At 48.6% G+C, this 26,948-nt stretch overlaps 7 protein-coding genes across 7 annotated transcripts; 3 read left to right on the top strand and 4 right to left on the bottom strand.

The window, feature by feature from the left end:
- Positions 1–497: 497 nt before the first annotated feature.
- Positions 498–1,432, top strand: F5J12DRAFT_781074 (uncharacterized protein; the record flags this gene model as incomplete). Its single annotated transcript, XM_051742534.1, has 5 exons — positions 498–724; positions 896–996; positions 1,131–1,160; positions 1,198–1,256; positions 1,409–1,432. 5 exons carry the CDS (start codon positions 498–500, stop codon positions 1,430–1,432), a joined length of 441 nt encoding a protein of 146 aa, XP_051602021.1.
- A 1,216-nt stretch (positions 1,433–2,648) lies between these two features.
- On the top strand, positions 2,649–3,733 carry F5J12DRAFT_511700 (uncharacterized protein). Its single transcript, XM_051739787.1, has 3 exons — positions 2,649–2,784; positions 2,849–2,980; positions 3,036–3,733. Exons 2-3 carry the CDS (start codon positions 2,914–2,916, stop codon positions 3,581–3,583), a joined length of 615 nt encoding a protein of 204 aa, XP_051602020.1. The 5' UTR covers positions 2,649–2,784; positions 2,849–2,913; the 3' UTR covers positions 3,584–3,733.
- A 104-nt stretch (positions 3,734–3,837) lies between these two features.
- F5J12DRAFT_511659 (Alpha/Beta hydrolase protein) lies at positions 3,838–6,075 on the bottom strand. Its single transcript, XM_051739786.1, has 10 exons — positions 5,987–6,075; positions 5,885–5,935; positions 5,365–5,812; positions 5,186–5,315; positions 4,949–5,138; positions 4,747–4,896; positions 4,460–4,699; positions 4,309–4,393; positions 4,219–4,246; positions 3,838–4,157 (listed from the first exon to the last, which is right to left on the bottom strand). The coding sequence occupies exons 3-10, from the start codon at positions 5,809–5,811 to the stop codon at positions 4,093–4,095; spliced, it is 1,335 nt and encodes a 444-aa protein (XP_051602019.1). The 5' UTR covers position 5,812; positions 5,885–5,935; positions 5,987–6,075; the 3' UTR covers positions 3,838–4,092.
- A 901-nt stretch (positions 6,076–6,976) lies between these two features.
- F5J12DRAFT_511548 (uncharacterized protein) lies at positions 6,977–7,651 on the top strand. The gene is made up of 2 exons (XM_051739785.1): positions 6,977–7,108; positions 7,276–7,651. Exons 1-2 carry the CDS (start codon positions 7,057–7,059, stop codon positions 7,587–7,589), a joined length of 366 nt encoding a protein of 121 aa, XP_051602018.1. The 5' UTR covers positions 6,977–7,056; the 3' UTR covers positions 7,590–7,651.
- A 1,083-nt stretch (positions 7,652–8,734) lies between these two features.
- F5J12DRAFT_969296 (uncharacterized protein) lies at positions 8,735–10,336 on the bottom strand (the record flags this gene model as incomplete). Its single annotated transcript, XM_051750059.1, has 7 exons — positions 8,735–9,186; positions 9,244–9,271; positions 9,339–9,426; positions 9,499–9,738; positions 9,784–9,977; positions 10,062–10,171; positions 10,219–10,336. 7 exons carry the CDS (start codon positions 10,334–10,336, stop codon positions 9,122–9,124), a joined length of 843 nt encoding a protein of 280 aa, XP_051602017.1. The 3' UTR covers positions 8,735–9,121.
- Positions 10,337–21,570: 11,234 nt separating this feature from the next.
- Positions 21,571–22,729, bottom strand: F5J12DRAFT_814978 (uncharacterized protein; the record flags this gene model as incomplete). Its single annotated transcript, XM_051745012.1, has 2 exons — positions 21,571–21,899; positions 21,987–22,729. The coding sequence occupies 2 exons, from the start codon at positions 22,727–22,729 to the stop codon at positions 21,734–21,736; spliced, it is 909 nt and encodes a 302-aa protein (XP_051602016.1). The 3' UTR covers positions 21,571–21,733.
- Positions 22,730–24,708: 1,979 nt separating this feature from the next.
- On the bottom strand, positions 24,709–26,407 carry F5J12DRAFT_739083 (TPR-like protein; the record flags this gene model as incomplete). Its single annotated transcript, XM_051742010.1, has 3 exons — positions 26,290–26,407; positions 26,116–26,237; positions 24,709–26,066 (listed from the first exon to the last, which is right to left on the bottom strand). A coding segment is annotated over exon 3 (1,323 nt), but the record flags the coding sequence as incomplete, so codon positions are not given.
- Positions 26,408–26,948: the final 541 nt, after the last annotated feature.

Below are 26,948 nucleotides of genomic sequence, written 5' to 3'. Positions count from 1 at the left end.
ATGGAGATCAATGCATATATCATGACGATGAACCGAGAGCGACTGCACCGATGGATGGAAAAGTGCCAGGCGGTTAAGAAAGCTGCGCTGTGTGCTGCTTGAGTAAGTCGTGCAGATTGAAGAAACGAGGAGCACCTCACCAGTAGTCCGACAGCACAGCGCTCCACCCGTCGTCCCAAATAGTAATTTCACGATCAGCTACTCTCCTTTGCATGGATTTCGAGTAAGGGACATGCGAAAAATTTGCTGTCGACATTACTGACTGTAAGCTGTGCGGCCATGACCGCTGGTGTTGTGGGACATAACTTTGCTCTCGATCTACCCCGCGCGTTCACCGCTGGGAATGCCAGCCCATACGCAAGCGTGCCGTGGGAAAGATCTGGTTTGATCAAGCGACCATCACACACTAGTACTGTCTAGGCGATAAATATCCCAGCCCACAGAAAAACCAAGTACTCATCGTTGTTGGTGGCGACTGACTGCGGCGCGACTCTAGAATGTTCTTTGCGCCCGCTCTTCATAACATACCCGTCATCATGAAACAGCGGTGGGAGGGAGAATTTACGATTGAGAACCGACCGGGAGCGACGGAGAGACAAGGTCAACGGCATCCAAGCTATCCTGGAGCATCACATCGTAGGGTTCTGTTATTGTACCGAAAACGCATGCAATTCAGGGTCACGCTCAGCTACCCTTACTTGTTAACCAAAGAACAATATGGTTTGTATGTACCACCCTGCGACTCAGTACCTCTGCGTCGAGAGAGAAGCAGCGTCTTGTCATCCCTATTTCGAAATGTGGGCGGTCACCGAGTCCTCAGAAACGTTGGCAAGGAACTCTGAGGGGCGTTGCCTATCATGTCTGGGATCCTGGCTACTTATCAATTCCTACCCAGATATTACCGTGCTGTCGCCCTCAAATGCGCTCAATTTCGCGGCTCTGCTTGCAGTTTCTGCAGCGTGGGACGTTTGGAGTTTCGATGTGCCGTCGGGGCCGGTACGGTGGCTGCAGTGACTTCGGACCTGTACTTGAGCTAAGGAGGTTTCCGGGCCGGACGATCCTCTCCGCAAGCGGTTTCTGATGCGACTAGGATCTGTCCAGGCTACCTCATTCATCATTCCCATTTACAGGCGGCCTACCAGCATGGTGTAATGCCATAGGTGAGTTCACTCCTTGCGCACTAATCCTCTCTCGAAGATTTCAAGGAGAAGACGTTGACATGCGTGCGTTCCGTCGGTAGACAGATTTCTCTTGAGGTACGTAGCATTGTTCAAGGACGCGGTGGCTTCGACTTCAAGTGATTGATAATATGCAGCTATACAGAGGCAAAGCTCTCGAGGGATTGAACTGACCTCAAGACAAAGCATCATGTGAACGACCGTTGAGCACCTGGACTAACGTTATTCAGGGTGAGGTGATCGTCAAGGAATGAGAAGGTAAGGACATCTTCTGTGATAGTAACATGCGTTAAAAGTTTTTCCACGTATATAGTCCCCTTGGTGTGCTCCAGACAGAGCATATCTAGCTCTGAACCTCTTGATTCAGACCAGTCACGCTTGTGCAGAAGTATGAGAAGACACAATGGTAATTTTATTTCGGCCCTGTACCCAGAAATCTGTTGGACGGCAACGTTATCAGTTTGCGGACAGATAAACCTATGAAGGTCATCATTAAAGACGGAAGAGTTCACCCAGATTTGGGTTACCTGGGACGCGACGATTATCAAGACGGTCATTCTTCCTGCTACCGCACAGGGCAAGTCATTAAGCTCGTGCAAGTCAAACCTTGTTCTTTTAGCCGTTCACCCTGTTCCATCTGTCCCTTTACGTTCTTCTTCTATCCCCTGTTGCATGAACTAGCGAGTTCTGGTCTGGCAATGGGCTACTGCGCTCACTCATTGGCAGTTCCTATCACTCGCCTATTTGTCGTCCTTAAGTTCCCTTTCCTTGTTCTGTCGCGTAACTAACCAAGTAAACACAATGCAGTGGCCAACCAAAAGGCGAATTATCTTTTCAGGAAGCTGCACGGGATCGCCCGCGGAAAGGAACGTGACACACCATGCGAGTCTGTTAATCAGTCCAGGCCGCCCTCCACTGTCACCACTATGCCATGGCGCACAGGGGTGCCCCATCTCGAACCTTGTAGATCGTGAGGTATTGCCAGCCATGTCGAGTTCTGCCTGCGCTCCTGCAGTCGGCACACATGCATGCCTTGCAGTTGATGTATCAGTTGCATCTGAGATTTCAAATCCAGAAGGGTCTGGAGACCCCCTGTCATTGCATGCTAGGGGGCGGCGTTGCTTGCTTTTGGGAGATCTGGAACGTGCAAAATTTACTCGCGGTGAGCTTTCAAGCATTCAAAAACATCTTGTCGTGTATATAGGTACAGGGGTGCGGGGAGGGTGCGTGTCCATGTGCACACTTGCACACAAAGCCAGCATGGGGTGACCTTTCCAGCAAGGTACTTTCGAAAGGTCTGATACGGCCAGGAGGGAACGGGCACGTGACGCATCGTCGCTGTGATTGTCGCGCTGAGAGTAAAGCTTGCTACGCCATCGTGAATGACTCCGTCCCCCACCTGAGGCATAGACAAAGTAGCTCACAACAAACTTCGACATCGAAGGAACGTTGCTTTCAAACTGTGTAATCCGTCTCTCACGACGACGAGCCTACGCATTTCAGTCGGACACCGCGTTCTCTCTGAAATCTGCGCAAACACGCCTCGACGTCTTCATCGTCCTTGTCCACAAAGTCTCCCATCTTGATGCTGCTCACGGGTGTTGAGGTGCGATAAATCAAACCTTCCTGGTGAAGTCAAGGCAGCTGCTAGTCATTCATCCAACCGGCAGACAACGGGGCAATACGGAGGAACTGGAGGTCGGTCGGCAGATGTGAAAGGGAAACAGGTGGCTGCATGGCATGGGGTCCAAGTTCGGGGACTAGGGCGAAGGATGATGAACCGGTTCGAGCACTGAAAAGCGGTATGTTCTACATTCATGCTACCTCTGCTCAAACCAAATGACACTGATTTGCAAGCACGTGTGGCAGTAGCCGTCCCAAAGAAGAAAAACCCTCTCTCAAATCTGCTGGTCGCGAAATCCTATCCGCGTCCAACCCTCACCAAGTCCGTACAAGCTGGACAACTCCCCACCATTCGTTCTAGTTCGCAGCACGTCGCCTTCCAAGCTTACGAATGGTATCACTCACACACCAGTGCAACATTCAATCTAACTGTGCCAACCCAAGCACCAACGTATACTGCTCTCAGAGTACCACGTCGTGAGGAGAGCATGCTTAGTGTTATTGGTTCCCGTGTGGTTAATCCATGTGCCCTCGGACTCGGTTGGTTTGCCGGCGGTGGTGAAGGGGATGAAGAGGTTAATACGCTGAAGGGATTGGTGCCATTCAAGTACAAGGGGACCAACAGGGAAAAAAGTGATCGGAACGCCGACAGGACTCAGGAGCGTCAACACCATTGTCATACGTGGCGACCAGTGTGGTGTACATGCTGGGTTGTTACAACGTTCAAGTCTTTGTCTACGGTTGCACTCGCACAGAAAGCACTACCATCATTCCTGGAGTAACTTTTGCACCCAATTTTTGTTCCTGAACCCAGTGCTGCTATCGCGTCGGAAGTAGTATCTTCGAGTCCAGTCTCAGCTTTGGTGTCGTTACCCACGAAAGATAACATCTTGAGTTTGACCTGCTCAATACTTCCCAAAGCGCTCTGGATGCAGTGGTAGGCGTCACGGGCAGCACGAAGAAATAGGCACGCGAAGAGACAGCACGATTCGTGAAGGGAACAGTGCGACGCTTATTCCCCCGTGCTGCGGCTTGCTTTTGTTACTTTACCTATTATCATCGCTACACGTGGCTGCACCTGTCAATACGACGATCCTGCATGATGTCGAACCAAATTCCAAAGGAGTTCTAGGCATCGTAAGTCATCGAGGCACATATGTACACGCTCGACCAACGGGATAATTCCAAGATTGACCTTTGGGAAATCATTCCTGTCACACTGCATGCTAACCAGGATTAGTGGGTTGGGATGAGAACACGGGGGGCTAACATGGCAAACTACATAATGCATTCATAAAGTTGCTTTGATTCGAGGAGACCCATAATTCCTCGACAAGAACGTGGCGATATCGTGAGCTGCAACATTGTTTCAGTTTAGATCACTACTATGTGGGTCTCACAGTCGATGACCGCTCACCAAGTTCAATTGGTGCTTCCTGTACGATCTGGGGTGAAGAAAACACATGTGGAATTCAAACAGTGTATGATTAGGTCGACGCCTACTTACGAGGTGTCCGGCGAAGGGGAAAACTACGTTGGAAGCATTGGCAGGTCGACGCCAAACCCTTGCTTTGATGTCTTCTGTAAGGAATCTGATAGCGGAGGTCATGGTCAGTATTAGCGCTGCGTTGCAGCACGAAAGGGATAGGACGACCTACCCACGCGACGGCAGGACCCATCGAAGAGTGATATTCTCGTCCAATTTCTCCAACAATTCCCAAACTTCGAAAGCGACTGGTGCATTAACATAGCTCAGGGCCTCTTGAACAGAAGTCATTTTCAATCTAGCAGCGCCCGTGGCATCTACGGTCAATCCGTGGTCAACGTATGTCTTTAGGACCCCTGGGTGCCAGGAAGCGAAGAATGGTGATTGTTTGAACTGATGCAAGGCTCCTTCACTGTAGTCGTTCAATAAGAGCAACTATATCAGGCCGGCAGTGCTCACCGAGACGACCAAAAATTGCGCCTAGTAATAGCGTTAACAGCGAATCTGACGACTTCATCAACACTCCTATTAGTTTTGTCACCTGAAATGATGGGATCCACAAGTATGAGGGATGAGAACAACTTCGGATAATTCAAAGCTGCCAAGGCTCTGCACCACAAGAGATGAGCAACGGGTTAAACTTCGCAGCCCATATACCTACGAGGAAGTACCACCATATGAGTGACCAACCACTACAAGCCTCCGAAGGGGATAGCCAGCCTGTTTGCGATTAGAACTCGTAGCTTGTGAAACACTCGCAAGGAAAGTAGGCAGCGACGCAGGGGTGGCCACTTCTGGGAGGTAGTTTAAAAGAAAGTTCGCGATGTCACGGGCATCATCCTGCCAGTCGACTGAAAAAACGTTAGGTGCAATAGATCTCACAGTGGGAACATCCTACAAATCCCGCTCAAATTATTCGCGTTCACAAGCGCCGAGTCGCCGTGGTTGACAGCTTCCCAAGACCATACCTCATCCACGAGAAGGCCAGATGTCGTATCTAGAAGACTTTGTAGCATAGTCTCCCATATCTAAGACCTCGGTTACCAACATACGAGGAAAGTGGCTAGTTAAACTTACTTCCTTTGGGAACCCGGCTGCGGGAACGAGGAACAAAGTTAAACCAGTTCCCGAGGTATTACGTCTATTCGTCCGGACATAGCGGTTGACACAATTCCAAAGTAGTTTCTGGCTATGGTTACCGGTCAATTTCCCTTGTGCAAAACGCGTCTGCCTCTCGACAAGTTCCCTGACGATTGTTGTTACTTGCTTTTGCCTTTCCAAGGCTGACGTTGAACTAGTGTACGTTGGGATTTGGGGAACGGGAAGGTCTGGAACCAATCTAGGAAAGGCAGCAGGGATGAAATGAGTACTGAGTGCGTAAGCCTCGTGAATGGTATCTTGTCTGGGAGGCGAGGGCAAAGAGGGATATTGCAATGGATGAGAATAGCATTGGATGGGCAACGACGGCCGTGGATTAACCGGTGGGGATGACGTGTTGGGTACACTGAATGTGTCGGTCCTCATCCTGGACTGCCGATCAACGGAACAACATGTGAGATCTGGCATTATATAGGAGACCGCCCCATGATGTGCGTACTTGAGGTTATCGAACAAAAGTCTGTTTTTGCCTCGAAACTAAAGCACTAGTCTAAAAGCGCTTAAGATTGGACCGTGACAGATGGTTGGCGAGTTTGAAGACTTCCCCGTTCATTATTTTGGAGATTCACTTAGGCGGTGATGCCAACCTTCACAGTGCCTTTCCAAGTTCGTCCGCCCGGCCCGAGAGATGTGCTAACATCGAGATTCAGCTCCTACACGTTGATAGGTAAGCCCATCCAAACGCCGAACTTTTCAAGCCGAATTTTACAAGACAAAGCGCACCAACATCACATAGCTTGCTCTTCTAAGTTACCAATAGAGGCCATATACTCAGCACTGCAGACGCTGGTCACTGGGACATTCATGGACCTACATCTGTAAAATGGTCGAATTACATCATACACTTTGGACAGCTTTTTGAATTATTTGAGAGTTGGCCAGCCAACTTGACGCTTAGCTTTTGCAGATGACTATATGTTGTGGAGGATGAAAGCTTCTTTCCGGGCGGGTCAGTGCAATGACAGAGCCTGTAGGGAGTTAATCCCGACGTGGTTAGCAATGCATGAAGCCAGCGATCTGGAACATCGCAAGTCAAATCCACCTTGCTTGGCGCATCCCGTGACGACGGAATCGATGACTTACTTCATCTGCAAGACGGTCGAATTACAGCATGCGCTTCAGACAGTTTTTGAATTGTTTGAGAGCTCGGCACGCACTGTTACTGATGCTAAGCGCTCTAACGGTGCTCTTAGAGCACTAAGCGATTTGCAGATGCACTTATCCCAGCGAACCAGAAGCGCCGCCTGTGTTCTCTTCGGTTCCACCACGAATGGTCACGCGATTATCAGCTTTTGCAAACATATTTTGTCACCTGAAAGACAAAAAATGACTACTCACCAAGCAATGCAGCGATGCACGGTGGTTCTTTCCGCCAAGTGAAAACGACTCGTCCAGAGAATTTCACAATATGCTGCAAAATTCGCGGGGATTAGCCACACTTATGCTCAGCATTTCCCCTCGATAGACTGGTGCCCGCTACGGCATGGAATTTGAGAAACTGCCTGCTCTAGCAATACGGGCCCCGAAGGTGCCTAGTGATGATTACGTAACCCTATGCGTATCGCACTCCATCGACCGCCTTAACTTGCTGTGATTGTCTGCCCGCGACGCATGACAACGACTCAGGTCCATCTATGTATTTACCCGCGTTCCTCTTGTGCAGGTGAGCGATTACGGTCATGTAGGTCGCTCTGTCTCGTACATACTGCACAATCGGTCACGAGTACTGCGTCTTATCTGCGTTCGATCAAACGGCGTTATACCGTGCAGGAGTGCTTAGTTTATGCCTGCAAGATGACGCTGGCACCCACTCATACCTGGTTCCTGCAGCCCTTTTGTGCTGTCTTTCCCAACCCCACCTTTGGCGGTCATTCTATGCGCTCTGGAGGTGCTATCCAGATTCAAGCCGTCCTCTTTGGCGTGGCAGCACTACGCTCGTGAGAACCCTGTTTTGTTATAAACTCTTCTTCTCCATGGACGTCCCCCCCATGACCCACCTTTTTCTCTTCCTTTACGTAAAGCTTTACTTCTCTTCCCTAATAGCCGATTTCACATGTCTTGTTTCTTGTCGGTCTCAGGGCTTATCTTGGCCTCCAGCGAGGCCTTTGTATTTGGTCACATTTCGCTTCCTTTCCTGGTTCTGACGTTCTCCGGTCTCAGTTGTCCGAGAGCGTTTATCACTTCGTTCTTTGTACGTGTACTCGTAGTTTAGCGCTGCCATTTCTCTCCCATGCACTGGGATGCTACTGTGGCCTTCGGCGTTCCAGGTCATACACCTGTTTGCAGCTGTGTATGTCCCACCCAGTGGGTCGTGGAGCCGGTATGGTGCTGTCTTTGCACCCGTGCTTGAGCTGATGAGGCTTCCAGGTCCGACGATATTCTCCGCAAGTAGTAGATGTGGCTAAGATCTGTCCTATCTCATTCGTCATTCCATTCTGCAGACGGCCTATCAAGCATGGTGTGATGCTATAGGTGAGTTCAGGCGATTTTCCTAATAATCATTTCTCGAAGATTTCAAGGGGAAGATGTTGATGGCATGCATGTGTTCTGTTGGTAGGTCACATTCGATGGATTGCTCTCGAAGCATGCCCCATCGTTCGAGGACACGGTGAATTTGTCTTCAGGTGACTGATGATATGCGGCTATGCAGAGGCAAAGTTCCAGGGAAATGGAATTGACATCGAGACAAAGCATCATCTCGAGAGCTGGGAAAATGGGCACCATGCGAACAAGGTTGGGTGCCTGGACTAATGTTATCTAGGATAGGATGATCGACAAAGAAGGTAAGGACCTCTTCAATGATGGTGACTGGCTGCATTAGGGCTTTTCCACACACATAGTCTCCTTTGGCCTGCCCCTCTGGAGTGCAGGTCTGGCTCTGAACCCCATGATTCAGATCATTCAATCTGTGCAGAAGCATGAGAAGACCCAGAGGTAATTTTATTTCGGCCCTGTACCGAAAAATTTGTTGAACGGCATGGCATTCAGTTTGCTGATGGATGAATGTCTAAAACTATCATGAAAGATGGAAGAGTTGACTCAGATAATTTGGGCCATTGGGGACGAAGCGAGTATCAAGACAGAAATTTTGTCTGCTACCCCACACGGTATGTCACCCAGCTTGTTCGGATCAAACCTTGTTCTTCTAGTCCTTTGTCCTGTTTGACCTGTTCCTTGACGTTCTTCGTCTCTCCTGTCTGGTGCACGAACTAGCAGGTTCTGCCAGGCAGCTTGAGCAATGGGCTACTGCACACGCTTCTACCTCAGTTTCCGTCGCTCATCTATTTGTCTTCCTTAAGCTGCCTTCCCTTGTTGCGTTGCATAACTAACAAAGTAAAATAATGCAGTGAGCAACTGTGAGGTGAATTATCTCTCCACGGTTCGTCGGCGGAAAGGAGCATAACAGACCAGTTGAGTTTCATAATTAGTCCAGGCACCACCGTGGGTCACCGCAACGTTCGAGTCTGAGTCTACAGTCGCACTCACACTTAATACACAACTACCTTCCATGATGTCAAACCAGGTTCCAAATTCTAAAGGAATTCTAGACATCACAGGTCATCGCAACATATATACACGCTCAACTAACTAGAAAATTCCAACATTGGCCTTTGGAAAACCATTCCCGTCGTGCCGTATACTAACCAGGATCGGTGGGTCAGCGGACATATCGAATTCATAAAGCTGCTTTGAATTGAGGAGACCCATAATTCGTCGACAAGAATGTGGCGATATCCTGAGCTACAAAATTGTTTCAGTTTAGTTCGGCACTAGGTCTTACGATCGATGACTGCTCACCGAGTTCAATTGGTGCTTCTTGTACGATCTGAGGTATACGATTGATGTGGGAATTAAATCAGTGCGGAATTCAAATTGATGGGACAGTCACATACAAGGTGTCCAGCGAAGGAGAAAACCATGTTAGATGTATTGGCTGGTCGACGCCAAACCCTCGCTTTGGTATCTTCTTCTCCAAGGAAACTGAAAATGAATCCAAAGATCATGATCGATTCTGGTGCAGCGTTGCACCACAAGCGGAGTAGGACAACCTACCCAGGTGACGGTACTACCCATCGAAGAGTGATATTCTCATCCAGTTTCTCTAACAACTCCCAGACTTCGATAAAGACAGGCACATTGACAAAGGTCAGGCTCTCCTGGACGCTGGTCGTTTTCGATCTGATGCTGCCCGCTGTATCTACAGCCAACCCATGGTCAACATATGTCTTCAGGACGTCTGGGTGCCAGGATGTGAAGAACGGTGATTCCTTGAATTGAGATAGGGCTTCTCCACTGATATCAATCAGTACAAGCAACTATATCAAAACCAGCACTCACCGAGATGACCAAAACATTTGCATGGTAAAAGCATTAACAGCGAACCTGACAGCTTCGTCAACAAGCTTAGTCTTTTCAGCTGTAATGATGGGGTCCACTAGTATGAGGGACGAAAACAACTTGGGGAAATTCAAAGCTGCCAAGGCTCTGCACAAGAAGAAATGAGCAATCATCAAACTTAGCAACGCAAACACCTATGAGGAAGTGCCACCAAATGAGTGACCAATTACCACAAGCTTCCGACAGTGATAGCCAAGTTCTTTGCATGAGTTACTCACAGCTTCTGGAACATGAGCAAGGCAAGTAGGCAGCGATGCAGGGGTGGTCTCCTCAGGGAGGTAGTTTAAAAGAAAGTTCACAATGTCACGGGCATCATCATGCCAGTCAACTGAGGGAATGTTAGATCCAATGGACGCCACAGTGGGAGCATCCTACAAATTTCGTTTAAACTCTCTGCATTCACAAGAGCCAAGTCTCCCTGATTGATGGCTTCCCAAGACCATACTTCATCCACAAGAGATGCAGATGCCGAATCCAGAAGACTTCGTAGCATGGTCTCCCATATCTAAAATCCCAGTTACCAACATAAGAGGAAACCAGCCAGTTGAACTCACTTCCTTTGGGAACCCAGTTGCAGGAACGAGGAACAAAGTCAAAGCAGTTCCCAGGGTATCATGTCTGCATACCCGGACATAGCGGTTGACACAATTCCAAAGTGGTTTCTGGCTACGGTCACCGATTGACTTCCCTTGCGCAAAACACATCTGCCTCTCAATGAGTTCCCTGATGATTGTGGTTACTTGCTTCTGCCTTTCAGAAGCTGGTATTGAATTAATATGTGCTGGGGTTTTGGGAACAGGAACATCTGGAACCAGTCTAGGCAAGGCAGCAAGGATGATATGTGTGCTGAGTGTATAAGCCACATGGATGGTATCTTGTCTGGAAAGCAAGGGCAGTGAGGGAATTCACAAAGGGGTAGGAAACACTGATCATGAGCTAGTGGGCACCCAGGGTGGGGTTGATTTGTGGAGCACACTGAAAGTTTTGGTGCTCATACTGGGCTACCAGTTAACTGGATGAAGCTTGGGACCTGTCATTATATAGGTCCCTGTCCCATAGCCTACCTATACCAAAACTAAAGCAGCTTGCCTGAGGGAACACTTGAGTCTGGGCTGCAATAGATTTGAAAACTGTTATAAGTAAACACTGACCCTTTCAGCCTGAATTTTAGTCACTTAGACACTTGTGGATCTACATCTTGTGAAGGGTGAAGGCTGCTTCCAACTTCACTGAGATGGTTTTCTTCCAGGCAGGGAAAAGCAATGACAGGACCTACAGGAGTTAACTGTTATGCCTGAGCACAGAGACTTCTTCAAATGGAATAGGCATGAAGCGTGCAAGGGGGAGACTATGGGCCAAACTTGTCATAACCCCTATGGCTCAGTTATCTCTGAGGTCTGGCAGAGGTTTGCTCCTTCTGGTGAGTTCTTCTGAGATCACATGGAGGAGGGAATGAGGATGAAAGAGAAGGAAGTTAGTTGAGTTGCAAGCTATTGAAAAACTGAGGATACAAGGTAAAGTACACAGGTTTATATACCTCTAAGTATGAGTACCGTACCAGTCACAATGTGACACATATCTGCAGTAATCAACAAAACAATCAGACAAATACATAAGTCAGAAGGAGTCATATGGTGTCATATGATGGGGGTAGGCAAGGGTACAAAGGCTATACCAGCTGCACAATCAATGTGCAGTAAGGAGCCAGACACCAGAACTATAGTACAACATCTGAGCAACATAAATGAGTTACATATGAGTCAGAAGGTGAGAATATAGCATGTCATCCATCAGAGAGGGCAGTGGAATACCAGATCAAAGCACAGGCATGGTCTCAACAGGTATTGGAAATACCTTGACAGCTGGAGATCCAAATGTGCCTTGCAGCATATGAACCCCTAGGATGGTGATGATTATAAGGGATGCAACAAGGCATGTGATGCATGTGACCACAAGGAGCCGAAAAAGGGAAGACCCCTGATGCAGGCATAACATCACCCCCCCTCTAAGGTCCTCAGACCCTTGAAGACAGGCCTGGCACATTAGTGGGGTGGGAAGAAAGGGGTCAACAAGTAGTATAGATGTGGGAATGTGTCCTGTTGGTGATGGAGATGGCAGTTCTTTGAGGGCTGGAGTAAAGTGGGAGCCATGTCCATTGCAGCACAACCAATATCCCAGGTAATGACACTGGAAGCATGCATGTTGATAAAGTACATGGTCGACCGGTACCAGGGACTGTCCTCCAAGGTAAAAACAAAGCTAGTTGAGAGGGATGGGGATGAAGGGAGTTGAAGGGAGAGGGTCGGTGGCATGGACAGCGTTATGATAGTGTTTGTGAATTCTGGCCCACAATGCATCCTGTAACAGCACCTCCCAAGTGGAGTTATGGGTCCCAGTTCCCAGATGGGCACCAACCTCTTTATATAAATCTCCTGAGTCAACAAATGACAGTTCCATCACCTTCCATTCATCAACCTTCTTTTGTTCTGCTTTCTTCACTTCTTCCTGTTTGCAGGAAACTGATGCTTCCTCTTGTTTTGGGCAAATCTGATCAAGAAGCCGAGAAGCAGGAGGGGCAAGAAACTTGCTGATCTGCTGATGGAGAAGGTGATGATAGGCACCACCAGTAACAGCTTCTAAAAGCCCTGAAGAGCTTCACTCCAGCATGTTGAACATTATTACCTCTGACAGAGGTGCAGTGCCAGCAAGTTTCTGGGTGCATATCTTTGAGACAGTGGAATTGATCATGTCTGTTGCTCTGTAGATTTCAGACAGCAGCCCAAAATACTTAACTTGTTCTGGTGAGCACCTGTCAATGTTGTGTCCATCGTGGAAGATGTCAAGTGCCCTAACAATGTCCAGGTAGTCACTTGCTGCAATTGGTAGTTGCTGCTCATCATCCCTGGCAAGGGTGGCTGAGGTGAGGAGATTGAGGGCTGCATGTGGTGGTCCATCAGGATAGGTGGTGAAGGTGGTGCAAAGGTGGGCAGATTTGGAAGCATTGGCTTGAGAGGGGGCAGCTGATCAGTTATCAGAGTCATCACCAATGCACACTTTACCCTTTCCCTTTCCCTACTGGTTACTGTCCCCTCTGAGGGGGACTCTGGTTTTGGGTGTGGGGACCCTCCTGACTGAGAAACCTGCATGTGGATGTGGTTGGAGAGGGTGGGTGAGAGGGGGTGATGTTGGGCAGCATTGCGAGATGGGGGATGAGGGGTAGGAGCCAGAAAAACTGGTGGGGGATGTTGAAGGTGAGGTTGGGGCATAGACAGTGATGGGGGGTATGAACAGGTCATCTCTGTTGGCTGCAGGGTCATAAAGGGATTCTGCAGTGGGGAGGTTGGCATAGTCATTCTCAGTGTTGATGGAGTGGGGGGAGTCCATTTAGTTATGAAGGTGATGGGTGAGTTTGTACTGGGAGAGGGCATCTGAAGCATGGTCCTTTATATGTTCTTTGGGTTCCCAAGTATTTGATGAATGTGGGAACCCTTTCCATTTGACCAAATATCTTCATTTACCTCTGTGCCTGTCAACCTTGTGATTTATTATTGACTTGACCTCCCATTCAATTTCATCATTGACAAGTTCCAGAAGTGGTGCTGGTGGAATTTTCCCATATGTGTCATTTTCTTGATAAGGGTAGATTTGAGAGGTGTGGAACACTGGATGTACTTTCCAAGTAGGCAGAAGCTCCAACCAGAAAGCCACCAGTGACATGACCTGAGTCACTTCAAATGGGCCAAGATGTCAGGGGGCAATCTTGTTGCATTGGTTTTTGATCTGACCTTGGGTGGTATGTAAGTCCCTTTTGAGCATGAACGCATTGGGTCCTGTGCTTTCTTGTGCACAAGAATGGCAATATCACAATTTGAAGCCAGCCTTTCCAGCCTTTCATCTACCAAGGGGACTGCAGTCAGCCTTACTTTGGGATAGGGGGATGGGTCATAACCCAAAAGGAGGGAAAACAGGGGTCATCTGATGTACAGAGTGGACTTGGGAGTTGTGGGTGAACTCTGCAGACAGGAGCTTGGTGGCCCACAAGTTAGGTGCTTCAGCACAGTAGAGCTGAAGGTATCCCTCCACTTCTTGATTGACATGCTCACTTTCTCCATTGGTTTGTGGGTGGTAACCTGTTGAGAGTTTAGGAGTTACCCCTATTGCTTTGTACAACTCTTTTGTAAAGGAAGATGTGAACTGCAGTCCTTGATCAGAGATTACCGATTCAGGAATGCCATACTGGGAATAAATGAACTGATGAAACAGCCAGGTGATCCTGACAGAGTCAATAGTTTTGTGACATGGAACAAACAGGGTGGCTTTGGACAGCCCCTGATTGACAACTGTGAGAATCAAGTTGTATTTTTGTTCTCCCAAAACTGGGAGATCCATGATGAGATCCATAGATATTTGTTGGAACAGAAATGTGGTTTTGGGCATATCATGCAGGGTAATGGGTGGTGTTGGTGGGTGTGTCACCATCTTGGTGGTTTGGCATGAAGGGCAGCCTGCCACATATGCTCATATATCCTTTCCCATACCTTCCCACCATACTTCTTTTTGCATCTTTGCAAACATCACCTTCTTTCTGGGGTGTCCTGCTGACTTGTGGTCATGATATGAGCACATACAGTGGTGACAATCCTCTGGGGGAATATACAACTGAGTGGTTCCGAACTGTTTTGTCCTGTCTTCTGATATTGTGACATTATCCCTTGGTTCCAGACCTGTCAAATCCTTTGATGTGTCATTCTTGACACATTCATACAGGTCCGTGGATATAGTGTAAACTCCTCATGCTCCTTTTACCAGTTTCCTCAAAGGGCAAGCATCAGGCAGCCTTTTCTCTTTTGACTTTTCCTCAGATGGGCAAGAATATGGCTTTGAGTTGTTTTTCAAATGCTGGATCTGTGTGGGTAGATGTCTGATTCTACAGAGATGGTTAATTTTTAGTTGTTTTTGTATTTTTGTAACTGAAAAAGAGGGTGAAACAAGGTGAACATGGGAATTCACCCCCTCTGAAAGCCAAAGGTCTGAGGGAAGGACCATGGCCACTGGGGCGGGCTCCTCCAGAGTGCCTTTTTGGGAAAGAGTGTCAGCTGGGACCTGTAGGCAACCAGCCTGCCAGGAGAACTGGATAGGGTACAACTGGATGGTTGCAGCCCAATGGGCCTGGTGAGGGGTGAGCTGTTGAGGCTTGTGGTAGTATTCCAAGTTCTTATGGTTGGTGAAGACCACAGTTGGTTCAACAGGGGAAAGAAGATAGGGGCAGAAGGCTTTCAGAGCATGGATGACGGCGAGCATTTCAAGGTCATAGACCTGGTAGTGCTGCTCAGCCCCCACCAAGGACTGTGAGAGGTAGGAACAGGGATGCCATTCATTGTCAGCCCCTTTTTGTGCAAGGACCCCACCAGTTCTGAGTTTCAAAGTGTCTGTAAAGAGGGCAAACAGCTTTGAGAAGTTGGGGATGGTGAGGACTGGAGAGGAGCATAACAAAGTCCTTAACTTTTCAATGTGGCATCGTGTTCCAGAGTCTATTGGTAAGACACCCCCTTCTTGGTGAGGTCATGAAGGGGTCTGGCAATGCTTGAAAAGGAGGGGATAAACTTTCAGTAGAAATTGAAGAATCCAAGGAATCTGTGAAGCCCAGTAAGGTTGTCTGGGGCTTCCCAAGTACTAATGGCATCAGTCTTCATTGGCAAAGTCTCCATGTGCCCTTTTCCTATGATCATTCCTAGAAATTCAATTTCTTTGGCCTCGAAGACACATTTGCTGATCTTGAGGCACAACCCTTCCTCTTCACAGATCTTCAGGAACTCACAGACCTGATTCTGAAGTTCCTCCTTTGTTTTAGCATGGATGGTGACATCATCCATGTAGCCAACCTGCTTTCCTCTTTGAGATTTGAAGGTTTGATCCATGTACCTTTGGAAAGAAGGAGGTGAGTTACACTGCCCAAAGAACATTACTGTGGGTTCAAACAACCCTTGGGGCATGATGAAGGCTCCTTTCCATTCATCTCCTTCCTTGACACGAAGGTTAGTAAACCCCCAATGAATGTCAAACTTGGCATAGTATTTTGATTCAACCAGTTTGTCAAACAATGCCTGTGCATTTGGTAAGGGATGCACATCCGGGATGGTAAAACTGTTGAGGTAGTGGTAGTCTTGAATTAGCCACTTTTTCCTATCCTTCTTTGCTACAAAAAACACCAGTGCTGCTTGAGGCAAAGTGGAGGGTCAAATCTTCTTGCACTTGAGGTTTTTGTCCAGAAACTCATCTAAAACTTTAAGTTTGTCAGGAGACATTGGGTATACCGCTGCCTTCTTAGGCTTGAAGTCCTCATGAAGTTGGATTTCATGATCCAACCCTGACCTGTGATGTGGTAGTGGGATATTGTCCTCTGCAAACTCCTTGGCAAACTCCTTGTACATTTCCAGAAGCTTGACTTCCTCCTTTCCACTTACCAAGGTGGCCTCAAGTTCTGTGGACAACGTTGTTTTGTTTATTTGTACCTCAGGGATTTCACCTGAGCTCTGTTTTACTTCTTCCAGGGACATCACCTGTTTGGCAAAGTAGTCAGATCCTTCGGGGTATACATACCCATCATCCCAGCACATGATCTTGCCAGTTTCCCAGTTCATTCTTGGTTTGAACTCCTTGAGAAACTGGCATCCCTAAAAGGACATGTTCTTTTCCAACAAGAGGCCCTACATAGCACTTGACCCAGATAACCCACTCCTTGATCTCCATCTTTAGGGTTACCTTTTGGGTTACCCATTCTTCATCTTTTCCGGTGAACAAGGTCATCTTGAACTTCTTCTCCACCCAATAAGTCAGGATCCTAAGTTTCTGGACCATCTTCTCTGAGATGAGGGAGACTTCAGTGCCTGAGTTGATATGGGCCCATATTCCTGCCTTGTAGTCTGGTAAAATGACCAATCCAAGAGGAGAACGAATTCACATATTCAATCCATTGTCTATAGAAGTACATTTAGCAGACAACACAGCAATGGGACTGACTGATGCAGGAGATTCATCAGTCCCCTTTAAAAACCCAACAACTTTCTTTCCTCTGCATTCACTTCACGATCTCTGACATAGGCGGTCTTCATCCCATCCTCTGAGAGGACTATGCAAATGTTGGATAGTTGAGTTTTGACCTTGACTTTACAGTCATGTTTGATGTGACCTTCAGCTCCACAGTTGAAGCATTTAATTTCCAATCTGGAACATCTAATGTTCCATTTACATTTGTCGACATCCATCACATCAGGATCTCAGGAACCTCTGTGGTAATGAATAAACTTGCATTCATACCAAGATTCCTTCCCTTCTAGGATATGCTTCATAGCAATTGCAGTTCGGGCTTCTCCCATGCACTGTATCCACTCTATGACCGTGGAAGGGGCATGTCCAGAATTAAGAATCCAGTCATGGTATTCCTTGTTCAAGCCTTTCCCAAAGAAGATCCCTGCTTCATGTGATTCTTCCTTGAGTTGAGCCTTGTTAGCAAGCCCCATAAACTTGGCAATGTATGCCTCAAGTTCTCATTTGCCTTGTTGTATGTCTGAGAGATGCAAGATGGCGAGGGCAGTTTGATCACCCAACTCGAAAGTTGCCTTTAGCCTTTCAACGAACCTTTGAAAGGTGTTGGTATAGTAGATTGTACCATCAAGCATCTTGTTTTCATTTTGATAGTTCTCAGCAAATGACACAGTGGTGCCCTTGGTCATATATGTGAGTGTGAACAAAATCTTGAGGGACTCCATGTTGTAAGTGTGCTTGTTCAGGTTCAGGTATCCTTCAACCTGTGTAATCCAGGTCTGAAGCCCATTGTGGCTTCTGTCATATTCTCCAGGACACCCAACAACAAACTCCTGACCTCCATTGGGTGGGTGGCCCAAGCCATAGTAATTGTCTTCTTCGGCTTTTGCTTTCCCCTTACTGCTGTCACCAGTGGATGGCTCTGGGGGTACAGCTTTCCCGAAATTTCTGTGATACCATTCTCATAAGGCCAAGTCAGTAGGTGTCCCTGTTGGGAATGGGTCACTTGCAGTTGCATGCATGGCCTGATGGAGCTCCTCTGCCATAGCAACTCTTTGTTCTTCCAACCTCTGTCTCAGTTCCTCTTCCAAAATGGTCCTCAGGGGCATTTCAGGAACTGAATCTCTGTGACCAATCGTCATGGACATTTCTTCTTGATTGTGTGCTTTTAGTTCTTCTTTGAGGACTGATCCAAGTGAAGTATTGGACTTCTGGTCATCTTCTTCTTCTGAACTGAGCACAACTTCCGAATCCCTAAAACAGGATAGATAAGATAACCAGGGGTTTGTTGCAGTAACCGAAGGACTGAGTCATCCTAAAGGGATGGGCAGCAAGGGAGGATCCCATCCAAGTCCAAGGGGGTTAGGTCTAGGATGGACTGGAGGTCTCAATTTCTGCAGGTTAGACACTTTTATGGATAGTGACAATGAAGGCTGAGGGAGGATTTATTTCTTGAGAGAAACCTGTCAGCGTAGTGGGTTGTAGGAGTGTGTGCGAGTGACTTTATGCATAGGGAGACATGAGTGCTGACTCTAGGGAGGCAATCTATTAAAGCCTAGTGGCTGCCTGTAGAGCAGTGGACTTGATTGAGGGTAGAAGGATGCTTCTCGATCTTGGTACATGAGGAAGCAGATGAAAGCGAGTTAGTCTTTGCACTGAGGGAGACCAACAAGCTTTGTGAGATTGAATTGGTTTATTGAAGTTCAGTAACCAGGGATGAGTAGACTTTCATGAAGAGGTCAACAAGTCCCAAAAGCTGTGTGGAGTTTTTCAATTTTGTTATGCCTGAGCACAGTGACTTCTTCAAATGGAATAGGCACGAAGTGCATGAGGGGGAGACTATGGGCCAAACTTGTTGTAACCCCTATGGCTCAGTTATCTCTGAGGTCTGGCAGAGGTTCACTCCTTCTGGTGAGTTCTTCTGAGATCACACAGAGGAGGGAACAAGGACAAAAGAGAAGGAAGTTAGCTGAGTTGCAAGCTATCAAGAAACTGAGGATACAAGGTAAAGTACACAGGTTTATATACCTCTAAGTATGAGTACCATACCAGTCACGATGCATTGCAACACATATCCACAGTAATCAACAAAACAATCAGACAAATACATAAGTCAGAAGGAGTCATATGGTGTCATATGATAGGGGAAGGCAAGGGGATGAAGGCTATACTGGCTGTGCAATCAATGCACAGTGAGGAGCCAGACACTGGAACTATAGTACAACATCTGAGCAACATAAATGAGTTACATATGAGTCAGAAGGCGAGAATGTAGCATGTCATCCATCAGAGAGGGCAGTGGAATACCAGATCAAAGCACAGGCATGGTCTCAACAGGTATTGGAAATACCTTGACAGCTGGAGATCTGAACAAGCCTTGCAGCATACAAACCCCTAGGATGGTGATGATTATAAGGGATGTGACAAGGCATGTGATGCATGTGACCATGAGGAGCCGAAAAAGGGAAGACCCCTGACATGGGCATAACATTAACCCCTGGATGGTTAGCAATGTGGTGACACTACCCACAACCCAGAGTGCCTTGAGCTTATCTTAGCATACTGGAGGAGCTTAGCACTATGACACTGCATCTGTAACATTAAACAAACAAAAATAAAACACCTGATTGCATGACATTTGCAGTACTGCTCCTGCACAACTTTTTATACTACCCCTGCATAATTTTTAACACAGCCACTTTGCACCACTTTGCACTAGCTAGGAGGGCAGATAAAATAGATAAACATAGGCAGGACATGAACACAGTTCATCAGCACCCTCCCCAGTCATCCCACTCAATCCACAAGGCCATGATGCCCCACAGGGCCTGCTCAAATGCTCAACCCCCTCCCCCACCCCTCCCACCTGGTGGCAGCAAATTCCCACAGCATTGCCACCTGCAAATTCATGTGACCACACTCTGCACCACAAGTCATCACTGGCCTAGCAACAAATTTGGGCCCATTTCTTGGCAAAATACCCATTATTACATGGGTTATGTACAGTAGCATCAAAACAAGTCCCAAGGAACAGGTGAGGAGTGTGTGTAGCCCTGACTTGCCCACTCCCCCATGCATGTGCCCTGCTTAGTCAGTAGCTGTGGGCACAGCCACCTGCAAATTTTCTGTGCATTACTGCAAAAGTCGTGCAATCAGGTGTTTTATTTTTGTTTGTTTAATGTTACAGATGCAGTGTCATCTAGCGCTGGGCCGTGTTGGGTTCGGTTCCGTAATGAACGGTCGCGTGGCTCGAATTCCTTTTTATGTGAAGATCACGAATAGCACAGCAACTGGATTGTTGTTGCTCCAATTTTTGGTAGCAGGAATATTGCCCTCTATAAAATCTTGAGAAGGGAAAATGATAGGAAAGTTGAGGAAGATGGGGACGAAACTCGTAGGTCCAGTAGTCGATCAACTGTCGATCACACGCTTTCTATTAGTATTACTGTTCGAATTGTTTCCCAAGTTCGACAGCCGTCTTTCAGTCTTCCTTTTCTGAGAAAGCTCGCGTTCAGAGCCCAACACAAAATTCTCATTTTAAGAGTTTTTTCTCAATTTCTCAGACTAGGTGTGTAGTTACGTAGACCAGCAGCTGCCAACTAACGGGAACTCTAATTGTCAGACACACTGACAATGCCCGTGCAGTACTAGTGCAGTGAAAACCAGTAATAGGATGGAGATACAGTACAGCGGGGGCTTCTAGAAGCAAAGATAACAATGGACAAGTGGGACTGTTGTTTGCAACATCGACTGACGGCTTTCCCACAATAACAGCGTCCTTCAATTGCCTGAAGGGCCTCGGGAAGATGTACTACTCGACGCGTAGGTGACAATTGTCGGCATCATGTTCACATACTTTTGTAACGTGCCAAGCATGCGGGCGCGTGTGCAGGAGGAGATTGCGACTCCATTTACATGGAAGCCAGTCTAGAGAAGATCACTGAACTTTTAAATTTCAGGTCTCATGTTGACAGTATCTGATACAGCCATTCACACCCATTTCGGTTCCATGGATGGAAAACCAGCACTCAGCACGGTCGACGGATAACGACAAATTTTCGGAGCGCCCATTGCCTTAAGTTGCGTGCGGGGCATTGACTTCTCTCGCTGGCGTGTTGTTAGAATATTGCCCCTCCAGATAAGGTGACATGGGGCGTGAGTCCCTTTGGTGGAGTTGCCGTCGCTATTGCACAGATCGCTAGTATGATACGACGTAGCTACAGCGCAGGTGGAGTGCGTTATATTTATGCCTCTTGATGGCAATGCAAACAACGTTGCAAGGGGAATCCAGGTGAGAGAAAGAGTCTTGAATACCATCAATGCATCAAAGACGTGCAAGTTGTCAAGGCTGGCGCTGGATATCAGTATGCATTATCAGAGGGCGGCTGCGCAGGGCCAAGCGACGGGAACTGCTGAACTCGATCGAACGATCTCACTAGCACAGCCTAGTGTGCGAGAGCTTGAAGTGGTGCACATCCTCGCTGCCTTGGTCCATGATTGCAGCTCGAGCCATCCAGCAAGTAAATATCCAGTGGGGCCGAATGCGGGTCACGCAGGGCTGTAACAGTGGCACTTGCAACGTACTTACCACTTGCACGTGGCTAAATTGAATCTAAACGTTCTAATATCATGAAAGCTATGGTTGTATACCTACACAATAGTTAATGTCTTTAATTTGGTTTGCAGAACACTAGGAGAGTCCACAAGCTGAACAGAAACGAGGGTAGAAGACGCGATCCTTTTGTACTCGTTGTGAGGTAGTCGCATCAACAGAAGAGCGTTAAATGGCCTCCTCAGCGTGAAAATCAGCTGCTCCTCAGCCATTGCATCTAGCTTGCCTGGCAGGTCAAGCAATTTTGAGTGCCAAGGACGAACAACCTGCAGAGCGCCTTGCTCCATCGCTGCATCCTCTAGTTTGTCTGGCAGTGTGATTTCGAGTGGCCTCAGACCAGATGCCTGGATCTTGTACGTATGACTTAGTGCCGACGAATCCCCCCCTTGCGGCTGAACCGCTATAACACGGATGAACGATGCATGGCAGTATAAGGCGTCGATTGATGAATTGTGGGAGGGCGGAATCAGCGAGTAAGCGATGCAACCTTCGCAATGCTCTGGACGTCGCGGGCAGCTGACTCATCGGCGATGACTCTTCTGCGTGTAGGGGTGGAGACGATGGTGGCGTCTGGTACGAAGTGATGTGGGCAGGGAAACAGGAATGAAATGATGACGCCTCTCCGATCCAATCTAAGATAGAGATGTCCCCAGACTGCGATGTAATTTCCGCTAGAAGCCGGCCAAGTGCGTTTTCAGCAGATTCCCCATACAAAATGGGTAGGTGCAGGTTAAAGATCCCGAAAAGTGAATAGGCGATATCCTCAGGTCGAGTGGTAGAACGCTTCGATGCCCATTGGAGTCTCGAACGGGCGTCATCCACACCCGGGGAAAAGTTGGCGAGAAAACGGGACTCTATTCCGGTCACCTTCTCCAGTTCTTCCAGCACAGTGACATCGGTTTTATGGTTTGAAGACGTGAGGTTCTTATAAAGCGACCAGTTTTGAGTGAAGAATAGTAGGATTGGAGGTGCCAGTAGTTCTTGGAGGGTCCACCCACGTCCAAACCATTCACTGCTTCCAAACGAGCCAGTATTGGGAGTGTCAGCAAGGTAAACGATGGTCAGGGCGGACCGTCGATACCACGCAAACATCGATCCTATCGCTTCTTGCAACTCCGCGCTGCTATCTTTGTCTATGCAACACGTGTCGCTCCACGCCCATAGGAAATCCCGCTCGCAAGCAGCAACACAGAAGGCTTGGAGCTTTCCAAGCCCTCCATCGGTTGACATACTATATATCGACTTGCCCTCGACATCTCGCAACAATGGTTCGGCTTTACCCCAGCGATGAGAAAACGTGACGAACTGGAAGTATCCGGAGACAGTAGTATTAATGTCCTCCATTCGCTGGTCTGGGGCGCATGATGTGCACAAAGACAGCAGTTGATTATATTGTGGACTGTTCATAAAGTGTGAGAACTGTGCATCCCGGTTGCACAGCATGCCGGTATGTGTGTGCAACAGCCTTGTCGGCACAGTTTTGAGGGTTTCGAATACGACGTCACGAATGACTTGTTTGATGTCAAAGTGGGCAACTCCCGAAGCATTGGATGACATGGTGGCAACGGTGGCAACTTGTGGGCTGATCCTCATTTGGAGGTAGGCCGTGAGGCAGCGTCGAGACACCTCATAATCAGCGTCTCCAGGTACGAGTAACCGTAGAACTTCTTGCTCAAGCGTAATAGCCTCGCTTAAATCAGCTGTTGTCGGTTTCTGATGGAAACGCTTTGCTAGATACAGTGCAAGATTGTGAAGGAACGACGCGCGGCTGGGATGCCCCGCTGGATGGAGCTCCAATGCGGCGCGCCCAAATGTGATAGCCTCGTCCAAGTCGGCGACTATCCCCTGCTTGTCATACCTATTCAAGAGACAGACAGCAAGCGAGTGGAGTGATGAAGCCCGATCAGGATGTCCAGAGGGGCATAATTGCAATGCTGCACGGTGAAATTCAATTGCATCCTTCAAGTCGCACATTGCGGCGTGTTTCTGGAACCTCTTCCAGAGGTAGTCACCGAGGTTGTAGAGAGATACGCCACGTTCGGGATGCCCTTGTGGGCGGAGCTCTAGTGCTTCACGGCCGAGCCTAACTGCTTCATCCAAGTCAGCGACTACTCCCTGGATGTCATATCTCTCCGAAAGACACAGAGCAAGCGAATGGAGGGATGAAGACCGATCAGCATGACCAGGAGGACGCAGTTCAAACGCTGCACGGTGCATCTTAATCGCTTCCTCCAGATCATGCGTCAGAGCGTGTCGTTGGAACCTCTTCCGGAAGTAGTCCCCAAGGTTGTAAAGAGATATTCCACGATTTGGATGCCCTTTTGGACGGAGGTCTAGTGCTGCACGCCCGAGTGTGACAGCTTCTTCCAGGTGAGCGACTGCCCCCTGAGTGTCATACATATCCGAGAGACAGAGAGCAAGTGAATGGAGGGATGAAGACCGATCAGGATGTTCAGGGGGACGTAGTTTCAACGTCACACGGTGCAGCTCGATTGCCTCCTCCAGGTCACACGTCAGTGCATGTTTCTGGAATCTCTTGCGGAGGTAGTCGGCGAGGTTGTAGAGGGATGCACCACGATTTGCATGCCCTGGTGGACGGAGCTCTAGCGCTGCGCGCCCGAGTGTGATAGCTTCTTCCAAGTCGGTGACTACCGCCTGATCGCTACACCTATCCGAAAGACAGAGAGCAAGCGAATGAAGCGACGAAGACCGTTCGGGGTGACCAGAGGGACGTAGTTCCAGCGCTGCACGGTGTAACTCGATCGCCTCGTCCAGATCATGCGATAGAGCATGTTTCTGAAACTTCCTCCTGAGGTCACAAGCGAGATTGTAGAGAGATATGCCACGATGGGGATGACCTGACGGACGGAGGTCGAGCGCCGCGCGTCCGAGCGTGACAGCTTCTTCCAAGTCAGCGACTGACCCCTGATTATTATGCCTGTTCGAAAGACAGAGAGCAAGCATGTGGAGTGATGACGCCCGATCAGGATGTCCAAAGGGACGTAGTTCCAACGCTGCACGGTGCAGCGTGATCGCCTCGTCCAGGTCATGCGCCAAAAAGTGTTTCTGGAACCTCCTCCAGAGGTCACAAGCAAGGTTGTAGAGAGATGCATCACGATGGGGACGCCCTGACGGGCGGAGCTCTAGGGCTGTGCCGCCCAAGCGTAACAGCTTCTTCCAAGTCAGTAGCCACCCCCTGATGATCATACTTGTCCGAAAGACAGAAAGCAAGTTCATGGAGCGACGAGGACCGATCAGGATCTTCAGAGGGGCATAGTTCCAACGCTGCACGGTGCAGTTCAATCGCCTCCTCCAGGTCGCGCATTACGGAGTGTGTCTGGAACATCCTTCTGAGGTTGCAAGCGAGATTGAAGAGACACACGCCGCGATCTGGATACCCTGGCGGATTAAGCTCCAGTGCTGCACGACCGAGTGTGACAGCTTCCTTCAAGTCGGTGAATACCCCCTGATCGTCATACCTATCCGAAAGACAGAGAGCAAGCGAATGAAGCGATGAAGACCGTTCAGGGTGACCAGAGGGACGTAGTTCCAGCGCTGCACGGTGCAGTTCAATTGCCTCTTCCAGATCGTGCTTTGCTGAGTGTTCCTGGGACCTCCCTCTAAGATCCTGAGCGAGGTTGTAAAGCGACACATCACGATCTGGATGGCCTGGTGGACGGAGCTCTAGTGCTACACGTCCGAGCACGACAGCTCCTTCCAAGTCAGCGACTACCCCCCGATTGTCATACCTACTCGAAAGACATAGAGCGAGCGAGTGGAGCGACGAAAACCGTTCAGGATGTCCAGAGGCACGTAGTTCCAATGCTGCACGGTGCAGTTCGATCGCCTCGTCTAGGTCATGCATCAGGGCATGCTGCTGGAATCTCTTCCAAAGGAAGTCAGCAAGATTATAAAGAGATGCACCGCGCATAGGATGCCCTGGCGGACGGAGCTTTAGTGCTGCACGTCCCAACCTGACAGCTTCTTCCAAGTCGGCGACCTCCCCCCCATTGTCATACCTATTCGAAAGACAGAGTGCAAGAGAATAGAGTGATGAAGACCGATCGGGATGACCAGAGGGACGTAGCTCCAGTGATGCGCGGTGCAGCTCAATCGCCTCCTCCAGATCACGCGACTGCTCATGTTTGAGGAACCTCCTCCCAAGGCCACAAGCAAGATTGTACAGAGACAGCCCACGATTTTGATGCCCTGGTGGATGAAGTTCTAGTGCTTCACGACCAAGCATGACAGCTTCTTCCAGGTCGCTGACTACCTCCCGATTATCATACCTAATCACAAGACAGAGAGCAAGCCAGTGAAGTGATGAAGCCCGATCAGCATGTCCAGGAGGACGCAATTCTAAGACATCATGGAGCAAAGCAATCGCCTCGTCCAAGTCGTCGATTTCCCCCCCTTTCACGAATCTCTTGTAGAGAGCCACTGCGAGGTTGAAGAGAGCGACATCCCTGCCATCAGGCCCAGGACAGCGTTCTAACTTCGCTCGCTTGTTGGAAACATCATCTTCTAAAGCCATTGAATGAAGAGGATGCACACCGCGGAAATGGTCCTGCCTTCGGTGATTAGATGCAGTAAGACAGGTGCAGATAGAACCATACGTTATCGTTGAACAAGTAGGCATTCAGCGAAGCCAATTAAACAGCGGGAAAACACACGCAGGACAAGGCAGGAAGTATAGAATACACAGTACAGCGTTGGCCAGAACAAAGCGTGGACACAGCTACACGGAAGTCAACACATGTAACGCAGCGGTGGGTCGAGAGTGAGTTCACCGATGGATGTGAAAGTGCACGTTGATTGACAGAATTTGGCGTAGGTTGAAGAAACGGAGAGTATCCGATAGTAGTCCAACAGTCGGTGCTGTAGTTGATGGTGTGAGGCAGGGGCTCAAAGCACGCGCATGTGCTGTGCACCGCGGAAGTCCGAGTCGGACGACCGGTCGGCCCGACCTCCACACTCCCGAATAGTAGTTTCTTGTTCGTTTCTCTGCTGTTGTACTGTCTAATCAGTGAATCAGGGCCGCCAGCGGTGCATGACGATGCATGCGAGAAGACAATTACCAATCACCCATCACCCGTAACCAACTGACACAGATTTACCACCCCCGACCGATATCCCGCATGTCCATTGCTGGTCCGAGCCCCGTGCGGTCCCGCTGCAGTTCCCAAGGAAACCTATTGTATGTGTGTGCTCACTCCTTGTATTAGGCAAGGAATACCTTAACAGTCTTCGCTGACTTTGCCGCTGGCAGGAACCTTTCTAGGGCTTTTGGATCTCGCACAAGCTTTCCATGGCGATGCCAAACTCATTGTTTCCCAAATTCGGACTGAAGTGAACCTTGAAACTGCTCCGGTGGTACAAAGTTCGTCATCCTCCAGCGTTACCATATGCATAGCAACTCGAAGGCACGTCCACTCGTGCATGCATACAC

This window comes from Pisolithus orientalis (assembly GCF_024613125.1).
Source record: "Pisolithus orientalis strain OTSU chromosome Unknown F5J12scaffold_7, whole genome shotgun sequence".
Lineage (NCBI taxonomy): Eukaryota > Fungi > Basidiomycota > Agaricomycetes > Boletales > Pisolithaceae > Pisolithus > Pisolithus orientalis.
Note: the sequence above shows the minus strand (reverse complement) of the source record. Positions and strands in the feature narration are given on the sequence as shown.

Excerpts from the sequence above, each read along its gene's own strand:
- F5J12DRAFT_511700 (XM_051739787.1), top strand. The coding sequence starts at position 2,914 with ATGGCATGGGGTCCAAGTTCGGGGACTAGGGCGAAGGATGATGAACCG. Across the intron at positions 2,981-3,035 it reads GGTTCGAGCACTGAAAAGCG|CACGTGTGGCAGTAGCCGTC; the intron begins GTATGTTCTACA and ends CTGATTTGCAAG.
- F5J12DRAFT_511659 (XM_051739786.1), bottom strand. The coding sequence starts at position 5,811 with ATGAGGACCGACACATTCAGTGTACCCAACACGTCATCCCCACCGGTT. Across the intron at positions 5,316-5,364 it reads CAGCCGGGTTCCCAAAGGAA|ATATGGGAGACTATGCTACA; the intron begins GTAAGTTTAACT and ends CCGAGGTCTTAG. Across the intron at positions 4,897-4,948 it reads TCATATGGTGGTACTTCCTC|AGCCTTGGCAGCTTTGAATT; the intron begins GTAGGTATATGG and ends CTTGTGGTGCAG.
- F5J12DRAFT_511548 (XM_051739785.1), top strand. The coding sequence starts at position 7,057 with ATGACAACGACTCAGGTCCATCTATGTATTTACCCGCGTTCCTCTTGT. Across the intron at positions 7,109-7,275 it reads CCCGCGTTCCTCTTGTGCAG|CCCTTTTGTGCTGTCTTTCC; the intron begins GTGAGCGATTAC and ends TGGTTCCTGCAG.